The following is a 12,168-nucleotide window of genomic DNA, read 5'->3' as shown; positions in this document are numbered from 1 at the left end:
ACAAAAACACGCTGAGACAAATGAGCCTTCCAACTAAAGGATGGGTTCTGGCTGCCAGGGAAAGCCCAAGTTGCAGTGGGGAAAAAAACTGCTGAAGTCATTAAAAGATCAAAAATTACTCTCTCTTCCAAGAATTAATTTACTATACAAAGAATTTAATATACAAGGAATATTTCAGCTTTTCAGCAGGAAACATTTTCCATTCAAAGAAATACAGAAATTTGAACTCTAAACACTTATAACTATTCATCATAATATCCCATCATCTTCATTCATGCTGTTACATACTTAACTAAAGGCTTCTAGTATTCTGTTCAATTATTTTGTTCTCCAGGAATGACTTCTAACCTAAAGAACATTCCTCCAACAAGTACATGAAAACTAAATTGGCCCCATTTGTAAAACTGTACATAGAAACTTAACCAAAAATCTTCGTCCTAAACCCTCCATATAAGTGAACATTAAATATTTCCCAGCCGGGGCTCTCCGGTGTTCATGTATTTTTTTCTATTCCCCAGTACTCAGCACATAGTTGGTCCCAGTAATTTAACACTAAACCATCATTAAAATATCTGTCATATTGGAAACTAGGCTGTAAAAGACTAGTTTCTAAAAGACTCTGAAAAGGTTTAGAAATCTTCTTCTCCCTTCTTTGTATTCCTTTAGCATACACCAAAGCCTGTCTTGTTTACTTCACTACTAAACAATACCTCAAGCAATATATGCATAGACTCTCCACTAGCCTACAAAATAGTTTGCCTGTCTTAGTCTCTACCCTCTCTACTCAGTCCTTTTCACTCAGTCCTTTTCATTGCTACCACATTAATCTTCCTTCATCTCATCACACTCCAATATAAATCTCCAAAGTTCCCATATTACCTAGAGCAAAGGTCCTCAAACTTCAGTGTGCGTAAGAATCACCTGAAGGTCCCGCCCCCAGAGTTCTTGTTTCAGTCAAAGGTGGGGATACAAATTTGCATTTTTTAATGTTCCCATATAATGCTGATGATGGTCCAAGAGGTATACATTGAGAACCACTTACCCAACACAAAGACTTCCAAATACAAGATCCTAAACAAATATATCAGAATCACCTTAGGAGCTAAAAAACAGAATGTAGTCCTTATCCACAGTGACTGTCATTCATAAGGTGTAGGATGGAGCTAAGAATCAATCCCTAGATAAGCCAAATGTGTAACCAGGTTCAGAAACTATTAGTCTAAAGATAAATCACAAACCACTTAGATAACCCTAACAGGTTTTCACAACCTGCACCCAAATCTACCTATCCAAGCTTATCATCAGATCCACAAAATAAACCTTCAGTTATGCTAAACTCTTCTTCTTACCTATCCCTGAATATCCTTGTCTATTCATTCCTTTTTTGCCACTTGCAAACATTATCTCATGAGCCTTTCCACCTACCTGGAGTGCCATTTCCCATCTCCTCTACCTCTACAAATCCTCCAAGGATCAACTCATCATCAATCTCCAAAACCTTTCTTGGGCCATTCAACATGTCTCAGAATAATAACATTACATATTACATCTACTACTCTTCTTACATTCAGCAACATTAGTCCATCTGTGTGTCTGTGCCATTAGCCATCTAGTTTATTGATGGGTATATAGTTTAATATTACTCAGTACTGTATAACCTGAAAGAATTCTGAGAGAACTAGAAAACATGGAAATCTGAAAATAATTTAAAAGTTATATAACAATTCTTATTGCATAGCAATTACAAATTAAAATATTTATATGAACCTCTTATTCAAAAATGCTCTATGCTCAAATTTATAGGACAATAATAAAGATGAGTAGAATAGATAGTTAAGAAACAATCAACAGATTAACTCAAGTCATGACTAAGGCCATTCTTCCAAAACACGCTTAAGAAAAAAGATAAGGGCAGAAAAGTACATAGTTAAGAGGTGAAGAAAAATGCGGAAAGAAAAAGTAAGCAAAAATGCAAAGAACACTGCCATATCTTGGCCTCAGAGCAATTAAACAAAATACATGAAATAAAATGTTATTTCTATGTCAGACCTCTCACCTTTCATTAGAACAGTTTCAGTTCTATGTTCTTTCTCTGTCAAATAGCTTATGCCATTGGTACATGTATGCATTAACATGGAATAGCAACAGCACTGCCAAGTGTATAATTAATTTGGAGACTACAAGTTTCTGACAGATATAACACATAATTGATACCTCTTTTAGTGTCTTAAATTCATCTTGTCTACTTTCTCTTAAACTATAAAATTTCCAAGGATCCATATTTTAGAAAAATAAAAAAATAAAGATCATGGATCCATGATAAAAATAAGTCATTTCCAAAAAGTAGATCAGTACCTAACAGGCTAGGCCTAGAGGTAAAGGGAGTGGGATATGAGGAGTGACTGCTAATAGATACAAGGTTTCTTTTGGCATAGATGAAAATGTTCTAAAATGATATGATTGTGATGGTCGTACAACTCCATAAACATAATTAAAAAACCACTGAAATCTACACTTTAAATAGGTAAACTTTATAGCATGTTAATTATATTTCAATAAAGCTGTTTAAACAACTCATTCCATAACTTAAAGACAGAATCCCCAAATCACTCATTTTATTTTATTTTATTTTATTTTTATTATACTTTAAGTTCTAGAGTACATGTGCACAACGTGCAGGTTTGTTACATACGTATAAATGTGCCATGTTGGTGTGCTGCACCCATTAACTCGTCATTTACATGAGGTATATCTCCTAATGCTATCGCTCCCCCCTCCCCCCACCCCACGACACGCTCCAGTGTGTGATGTTCCCCTTCCAGTGACCAAGTGTTCTCATTGTTCAATTCCCACCTATGAGTGAGAGCATGCGGCCAAAACACTCATTTTAAACTACATGTATGAAACGTATAACTCATTTAATAAGCCAGAAAAGCCTATTTTTAATCTGTAAATTTCACCTGTTAATATCTGATGGAATTTAAAGTTGCTTAGTTCATTACAATCATTTTTATTATGAAATAATGGGTTTCGTTTTCAGCTGTACAGGAATTATATACATCTGACAATTATAAAGTAAGCAGAGTTAGGGAAGACATGATATCTTTGTTTATTATCATAACTAATTCCTCATGGAAGTATTCTAACTAGGATCCTAACAGATTTAATAATTGTTTTCGGTTCAGAACATAAGTAAAAGCCAAAGATGGGGGGGTCGTAAAAACTTAGAAAGCATTTTATGACCTTGCATAAGTAAAATTACATAGTCCATAACATACTTTCTAGGCCTTGATGTATTCAAGTTCTAAATGTTATAAGTACTATAATACAAATAATTACATTTATATATTCTAAAAATGTCTGATGTATTTGTGTAATACTAGCTATTTTTATTAGTATTTCATGGTTATCTCTTTCCATTCTCATACGTTTAATCTTATGTTTAAAGCGTATCTTTTAAACCCAAAATGAGAAACTTGTATTAAAAGGGGAGAGATACATATTTTTCAAAAGTGCCACTATCAGAAAGGAGAAAAAAAAGACTATAAATGTTCAAGTTTAAAGACAACTAAATGAAATACCTGATTCTAAACTGGTTTCTCTACTGGAGGGGCAAAAATACTGCTATATAGAACATTACTGGGTCAGTTGACAAAACAAGAATATAGACAGCAGAGTAGATAACTTGCTGTCCATTTTTCAAAGAAAAATGCATGTGTGTGTCCATATATACACAGAGAAAACAGGAAAAAAGTGGTAAAACATTAAGAACAGCTGAATCCAAATAAAGGGGTATATGGCTCTTTGTACTATTCTTATTCTCACAACTTTTCTACAATTTTAAAATTATTTAAAAATTTTTTAAGTAATAAAATATCATAAAATGCATCTCTTCAAACAGCATGGTTGGGTCTTGGTTTTTTTTAAATCCAGTATGATCTCTGTCTTTCAACTGGAGTATCTTGTCGATTTATATCTAATGTAATTATTGATATGTTTGGTGCTAAGTCTATCATCTTGCTTTTGGGTTCTATTCATCCTATCTTTGTTTTTCATAGTTTATTTCTTCCTTGTTCTTTTTCCTCCTTTCCTTTCTTCTGAATTAATCAAATACTTATTCACTGTTCAATTCACAATTCACTGTTCAACCCTCAACTGGCTTCTTAGCTATGTATCTACCTTAGAATTTTAATGTTTGCCGTAGGGATTGAAATTCGCATCCTTAACTTATGATAGGCTACCCTAAACATTGTACCTCTTCATGAATTATGTAAGAAATTCACAACAGCATAGTATCATTTACTCTACTCCCATCTTTTGTGTAATTATTGTCATATATTGCCTTCCAAAATATATTATAAAACCCACATACACTATGATTGTTTTTGACCTAGAAATTTTAAAAATTCTTTACGTTAGACCTAAAACCATTAAAATCCTACAAGAAAACCTAGGCAATACCATTCAAGACATAGGCGTGGGCAAGGACTTCATGTCTAAAACACCAAAAGCAATGGCAACAAAAGCCAAAATTGACAAATGGGATCTAATTAAACTAAAGAGCTTCTGCACAGCAAAAGAAACTACCATCAGAGTGAACAGGCAACCTACAGAATGGGAGAAAATTTTTGCAACCTACTCATCTGACAAAGGGCTAATATCCAGAATCTACAATGAACTCAAACAAATTTACAAGAAAAAAACAAACAACCCCATCAAAAAGTGGGCAAAGGACATGAACAGACACTTCTCAAAAGAAGACATTTATGCAGCCAAAAAACACATGAAAAAATGCTCATCATCACTGGCCATCAGAGAAATGCAAATCAAAACCACAGTGAGATACCATCTCACGCCAGTTAGAATGGCCATCATTAAAAAGTCAGGAAACAACAGGTGCTGGAGAGGATGTGGAGAAATAGGAACACTTTTACACTGTTGGTGGGACTGTAAACTAGTTCAACCAATGTGGAAGTCAGTGTGGCGATTCCTCAGGGATCTAGAACTAGAAATAGCATTTGACCCAGCCATCCCATTACTGGGTATATACCCAAAGGATTATAAATCATGCTGCTATAAAGACACATGCACACGTATGTTTATGCGGCACTATTCACAGTAGCAAAGACTTGGAACCAACCCAAATGTCCAACAACGATAGAGTGGATTAAGAAAATGTGGCACATATACACCATGGAATACTATGCAGCCATAAAAAATGATGAGTTCATGTCCTTTGTAGGGACATGGATGAAACTGGAAAACATCATTCTCAGTAAACTATCGCAAGGACAAAAAACCAAACACCGCATGTTCTCACTCATAGGTGGGAATTGAACAGTGAGAACTCATGGACACAGGAAGGGGAACATCACACTCCGGGGACTGTTGTGGGGTGGGGGGAGGGGGGAGGGGGGAGGGACAGCATTAGGAAATATACCTAATGCTAAATGACGAGTTAATGGGTGCAGCAAAACAACATGGCACATGGATACATATGTAACAAACCTGCACATTGTGCACATGTACCCTAAAACCTAAAGTATAATAATAATTAAAAAAAAAAAAAAATCAAGAAATGCGGGGGGGAAGCATTTTTTTTTTTTTTTGGTCCACATATTCACCATTTCTGGCCCTGTTTACTTTTTTCTGTAGATCTAAGTTACCATCTGGTATTATTTTCCTTCAGCCTGAAAAACTTATTTTTTTTTTTGAGATGGGAGTCTCGCTCTGCTGCCCAGGCTGGAGTGCAGTGGCGCAATCGCAGCTCACTACAGTTTCCACCTCCCCAGTTCAAGCAATTCTCTGCCTCAGCTTCTGGAGGAGCTGGGATTACAGGCGCCAGATACCACACCCAGTTAATTTTTTTGTATTTTTAGTAGAGACAGGGTTTCACCATCTTGGCCAGGCTGGTCTTGAACTCCTGACCTTGTGATCCACCCGCCTAGGGTTCCCAAAGTGCTGGGATTACAGGCATGAGCCACCGCGCACGGCTGAAAAACTTCTTTAAGTGAAAGTCTAGTGGTGACAAATTCTTTAAGTTTTAGTTCATTTGAAAATGTCTCTATTTCAGCTTCATTTTAAAGAACATTTTCGGTAATACAAAATTCTAGATTGACAACTTCTGTTTCTTTTCAACACTCTTAGAATGACATACATTGATACATTGACTTCTGGATGCATTGTTTCTGATGAGATGTCACTGATAATTTTTATCATTGTTTGCTTGTAGGCAATGTGTCTTTCTTCCTCTGGCTATTTTTAAGAATTTTTTCTTTGGTTTTCATAATGTGCATATCTGTTGATTTTCTTTGTGTTTATCTTGGTTGGGATTTGTTACATTTCTTGCATCTGTGGGTTTATGTTTCTCGACAAATTTCAAACTTTTTGGTCACTATTTCTCCTGACATCTTTCTACCCCAATCTCTCTGTCCTCTCTCCTTCTGTACCTGTAAACCACATAATTGTTAAGCTGCATAATATCCTTGAAGATATTATAGCTTTGCTCATTTTCCTTTTGTCTATTTCTTCTCTGTGCTTTGATTTGGATGGTTTACATTGATCTGTCCTCAAATTCACTGATCCTTTCTTCTACAGTGTGTTACCTGCAGCTAAATCCATCTGGTGAATTTTTCATTTTATTATTTATTTATTTATTTATTTATTTGAGATTGAGTCTCACACTGTCACCCAGGCTGGAGTGCAGAGGCACAATCTCTGCTCACTGCAACCTCCACCTCCTGGGTTCAAGCAATTCTGCTGCCTCAGCTTCCTGAGTAGCTGGGATTACAGGCACCTGCCACCACGCCCGGCTAATTTTTTTGTATTTTTAGTAGAGACAGGGTTTCACCATGTTGGCCAGGCTGGTCTTGAACTCCTGACCTCAAATGATCCACCTACCTCGGCCTCCCAAAGTGCTGAGATTACAAGCGTGAGCCACTACTCCCTGGTGGATTTTTCATTTTAGATATTTATTTCTATCAACTTTTTCATTCTGGTTAAGAGTCACATTTTCCTGCTTTTTAACAAGCATAATAATTCTACGCTAGACATTGCAGGTGCTTTGTTACTGAGAAACTGAATTATGTTGTCTTACTTTAGAGAGAGTTTTGTTCTATCAGACAATGAATTTACAGGTGGATCAAGATGATAAAATAGAGGCTTGGTTTGGGGCTTTACTGTATGATATCTATAGTAGCCTGTCTTCTACTCCTAGAATAGCCCTACTCATAAGGTGTGACCTTTCTGAGGTCACAGCTGAAAGCACAGTATGTTCAGCAAACTTTCCCCACACTGGCTGGTCTGAGCTCCAACACTACTGAGAAGTTTCCAACTTCTGAAATCTTCATTCAGCTCACAGTCCCACAGTAGTTGTTTTCTGCCAAGCCTTGTGATGTACACACAGCTTCATATCTGACCAAAGGGCTAACAGTTTGGAAAGTATTCACGAGGAAGATGCAGGGATGAAGGTAGAGCTCACCTAGTATGTTCTTTTTTCTCAGTTGACTGTGCTGACTACCTAAGTTGCTTACAGCAAAAGGTAACTTCATCAAGACGAGAAACAGAAGTCCCTAATTCTAATTATTTTTTATCTAGCATTTTTTCATACTTAAACATGGATATGAAAGGCACACATTATTTACATAGGACGGATAAGCATATCAACATGCAAAATGTTAAATAACCAGCCTCCAACCCATAAAGATATTTTATTCAATAACAAATATTCACCAAGCACCTACTACAGGCATGGTAATTGACAAAGCAGTAAAAAGTTTCAACCAGTATTATTTCTACTGAACCACCATTATTTCTACTGAACCAGCAGTAAAACATATACACTGTACCAAAAGTTGTCTAATGAATGAAAAACCAGGAATCAATCATTCAATCCACCAAGAACATGTCTACATTCTAAAAAATGACTACATTCTAAAAATGACTATAATTTACATTCATGATCTACTTTTTTCTGCAAAGACTCCTATTTGCCATGCAAGTAATTTCATTCCTACACAGTTCCATTTTCCAATTCCCTACATATACTTAATTTTTTTCATATTAGCAGATACTATCTAACTAAGTTACTTCTATTTAGTTATGTCAAACTTGCTTCAGCTAACTCTTAATTATATTTCTAATTTCCATCTGGCCAAATCAAATATATTTTGCTCACATATGGAGAAAAAAATATAATACAATTTCTAAATATAATTTCAGCAGCATCATACCAAAGAATAATATTATTCCTCTAATCTTCAACAAATCAAGCAAAGTGATACATTTATATCTCACAGATCTATTCTCATCTCTCAAAATAAGCTCTCGTTCTGTCATGTAACCCAACATATGCGAAAGTTGACTGTAAGGAAATAGTCAACAAAATTAAGCTACGTACGTTTATAAAATAACGCTTAAGAACATTTTAATGTTTTTTACCTTAATATATGACTAATTCCAGTCAAGTAAAGTATACTACAACAGAAAGCCAGATACTACACATATTGAGAATATGCTTCTATTTTTAAAGTCTGCCAAAAAAAAAAAAAGAAGTCTGTTAAAAGGTTTTTTTTTTTTGTTTAGATGGAGTCTCACTCTGTTACCCAGGCTGGAGTGCAGTGGTACAATGAATGGCTCACTGCAAACTCTGCCTCCCGAGTTCAAGCAACTCTCCTGCCTCAGCCTCCCAAGTAACTGACATTACAGGCGCCTGCCACCATGCCCAGCTAATTTTTGTATTTTTAGTAGAGACAAGGTTTCACCATGTTGGCCAGACTGGTCTCAGACTCCTGACCTCAGGTGATCCATCCGCCTTGGCTTCCCAAAGTACTGGGATTACAGGAATGAGCCACTGCACACGGCCTGTTAAAAAGTTTTTTGAAGATGGCAGAAGTTAATGCCATCAGCAACATCACATTCAAATGCAAGCATTACTTTCTCACCCTGTTTATGACTCTTAAGATAATGTTTTAGGTGGCTTGTTGTTGCTGTTGTTGTTGTTATTCTAAACTGTCACTCTGAATCAAGATGACACCCTTTGTAAAAGGCTCTTACCTGTAGAACATCTTGGATCTTCACCCATACATCTGCCATATCATACAGTTTGATATCTTCCTGCTGAGTCAGTGGAGTCACTACAGCATCCTGCAGGTATCCCAGGACCACAGAGTGTGCAGTGGCTACAGCATTAAACTTGTCAAACAGTAACTCCAGCAGTTCTAGAAGCAACCTAGTGACGTAAACAAATAAATAACATTTACACATACATACATGCAGATAAATGGCTTACAGTGACCTGCAAGAAAAACATTAAACTAAAGTAGCATTCTATAATGCAAACAGCATTAACGTTAGATTTCAGCAGATGTGAATTCAAACAACTGTATTATCTAAGCAACTTTTAAAAACTTATCTAAGCCTCAGTTTCCTCTCCTATAAAATGGAAATGATGTAAGAATTTTAAAACCAATTGTAAAGCCCCTAAACCAGCGATAGCATCTCAATAAACATATACTGCCTTTTTAACATAGTTCACAGATTACAATACTACTACTATGTATTCACACAGACAGCTTCTCCAAGGAATTCATGTAATTTTTTCAGACAACAGCTCAGATGTTACACAGAATATGCTATTCCCTAGCAATAAATTAGACACTTTGATAAGGATATTAATCCATTTAGTCATGGATAGCTATGCTTACTACCATCCAAATGTATGGCGTGAGTTGCCTGAAAAAAAAATATACACCTGCCAAGCAATCTGACTTTCACCACAGGGAGAACCTCAGGCATCCACATTATCTCATTCATCATAGTGAGATATGCTGGACACATATTATTACATCAATTTTATATACTCAAGGACACAAAATAAGGTTGCAGTGCAGCTAAGCCTAGAACAAAAGTTGATTTCCATGTCAGTACATTTAGCCACCTACCTCTCACTACGGTTCTACAATGTAGATGTATCTTTAGAGATAGCTCAAAGATTTATGTCATAGATGCAAAGTAATTCCTCTACCACTGAGACTTATAGTTTCAATGATCACACAGGCCTGGAATCATCTTTTCTTCCTCTGAACTTGTATACTCTTTTGTCCTGCTTTTAAGGAACTTATCACATGAGCCTCACATATGTTGCTCAATAAATGTCAGTCATATTTCTTTATATATAGATACTTTACCTCACTTCTCCATTATTAATCTTTCAGAGTAGGCACTGCTTTATACATCTCTGAATACTTAAGAGCACTTGGAACAATAATTAGCAAATACTGCTGAATGAATTCAATGTCTATAGCATGAACAAGTACAGAACATCTTGCAATGTGAGCTTTATTGTATATTTTGTGGCTCTCAGCTTCTAATTCCTAAATAGACTGATAAACCAACTTGGAAAGTTGAAAAGGAAAGCAAAAGAGCTTGTCAGCAGTGCCAATTAACAAGGTTTTATTACCATAAATAAGGGGTTATAACTACAATCTCATCAAAACGTACAGCATTATTATCTATTCCTATGGCTTCTTTACTGCCCAATTACTGTAATTAATGTGCCAATGAGACAGCCCATAACTATCTTATGGTAAAACCCTAGTATCTATTTGACATTGTAATTCAGATGAGACAAAATCAATAGAATTTATATAGTACTCCCAGCCTAGACTATACATACATAATCCAGAAGTTACACATTGTATTTATAAATAGAAGCCGTTCTACCTTTTGATTGATGATTCTTTTTAATCCTTAAAGGTCAAATTCATATTTATACTCACGTATATCTAAAATAATTCTTCTTTCTCATCTGTGTTATTGAAGAACTACTCAAATATTAGCAGAAATACATACAAAATACAGAAACATGTGTCTAAACATACCAACTGAAACACTTAATGTGGTGCAGGGAAATAATCGGTATAAAACTGGTATCTGGCATCATACAGATCAGTAACTTAATCAGTAAATACCTGATTAAGTGAAGGTTCTACTTTTCCAACAAAGATTTATCCTAGGTATGTAAGACTGTGGTTCTCAAATATGAATCTATAGACTGTAATATGCTTTTGAGTGGTGGATAGCAAAGTAGGAATAATATATTGACTCTTCACAAAGGTAAATTTATTTAACATTACATCTTTTGTACTCTCTTGATAGGAAAATCTGAGTTATTTTCTGCCATGAATGGCAGTTACGTTGCCAAATGTCCTTACTGGAGAAAATTAAAACTTAATGTATGTTAAGGTAAATGTTGGGGTATTCAAAATATGGTTTGAAACCATATTGATCCATGACATTCAGATGCCTGAGGCACACTGGTGTCTAATGTCCCAATGGCATGAAGTTCTAGATACAGGATTGTGAACCAGCAGCAAAGTTTTAACGGAAAAGTGGCTCCTCTTGTTAGGGGTGCTGTTATCTGGTTATCTCCAGGGCCAATGAGTTCCACAACTGCATACCTTGCTGTCAGTCAAGGACAAGAGCTGCTCAGTAGCCAGGAACAGCGCTACATTTAGAAAAAAAAAAAAAAACCCAGTAGAGAATAGAGGTGTAAGATGAGATTCACAGTATCTATTAACATCTTGGAAATAGCAATCTCTTAATAAAATGCTGACAGAGTTCCAGCTTCTGCCACTCCTGGAGGCTCAAAGCCAAAACAGGCCTGTTCCTATAGTGTGGCCATCATAGTCACAGGACAGGCTACACAGGGAGGAAGGAAAGGAGGTGTAATAGTAGCCAGGAACTTGCAGCTCTACCTTTTTTGCGACCTCCAGCCATTTTAACAAGAGGAAAGCTCTCTTCCGCCTTACCGAAGCACAATGGTGGCATATTATTTAATAAAACCCACAGCTCTGACACCAAAATTTAAAATATTTGTGCTTCAAATGATACCATCAAGAAAGTAAAAAGGCAATACACGAAATGAGAGAAAATATTTGTAAATCATTAATCTGATAAAAGACAAATCTAAAATCTTACACTCATAATAAAAAGACAACTGAACTTAAAAATGGACAAAGGATTTAAATATCCATCGCTCCAAAGAAAATATATGAATGGCCAATAAGCAAACAAAAAGATGCTTAACATCATTAGCCATCAGAGATACGCAAATCAAAATCACAATGAGCTAGAATTTCAGTTCTCTAGGATGGTTATAATCAAAAA

At 35.8% G+C, this 12,168-nt stretch overlaps 1 protein-coding gene across 2 annotated transcripts in view; it reads right to left on the bottom strand.

Moving 5' to 3' along the window:
* The window catches only part of EXOC4 (exocyst complex component 4), an 821,125-nt gene that overhangs the window by 689,720 nt on the left and 119,237 nt on the right, over positions 1–12,168 (bottom strand). For both annotated transcript variants that reach the window (XM_003261356.1, XM_030825691.1), the window contains one exon: positions 9,055–9,229. In XM_003261356.1, coding sequence (XP_003261404.1) covers positions 9,055–9,229 — 175 coding nt within the window. The remainder of the gene's footprint in view (positions 1–9,054; positions 9,230–12,168) is intronic.

The sequence above is a fragment of the Nomascus leucogenys genome, chromosome 13 (genome assembly GCF_006542625.1).
Source record: "Nomascus leucogenys isolate Asia chromosome 13, Asia_NLE_v1, whole genome shotgun sequence".
In the NCBI taxonomy this organism is placed as follows: Eukaryota; Metazoa; Chordata; class Mammalia; order Primates; family Hylobatidae; genus Nomascus; species Nomascus leucogenys.
This window is presented reverse-complemented; position numbering and strand designations above follow the sequence as displayed.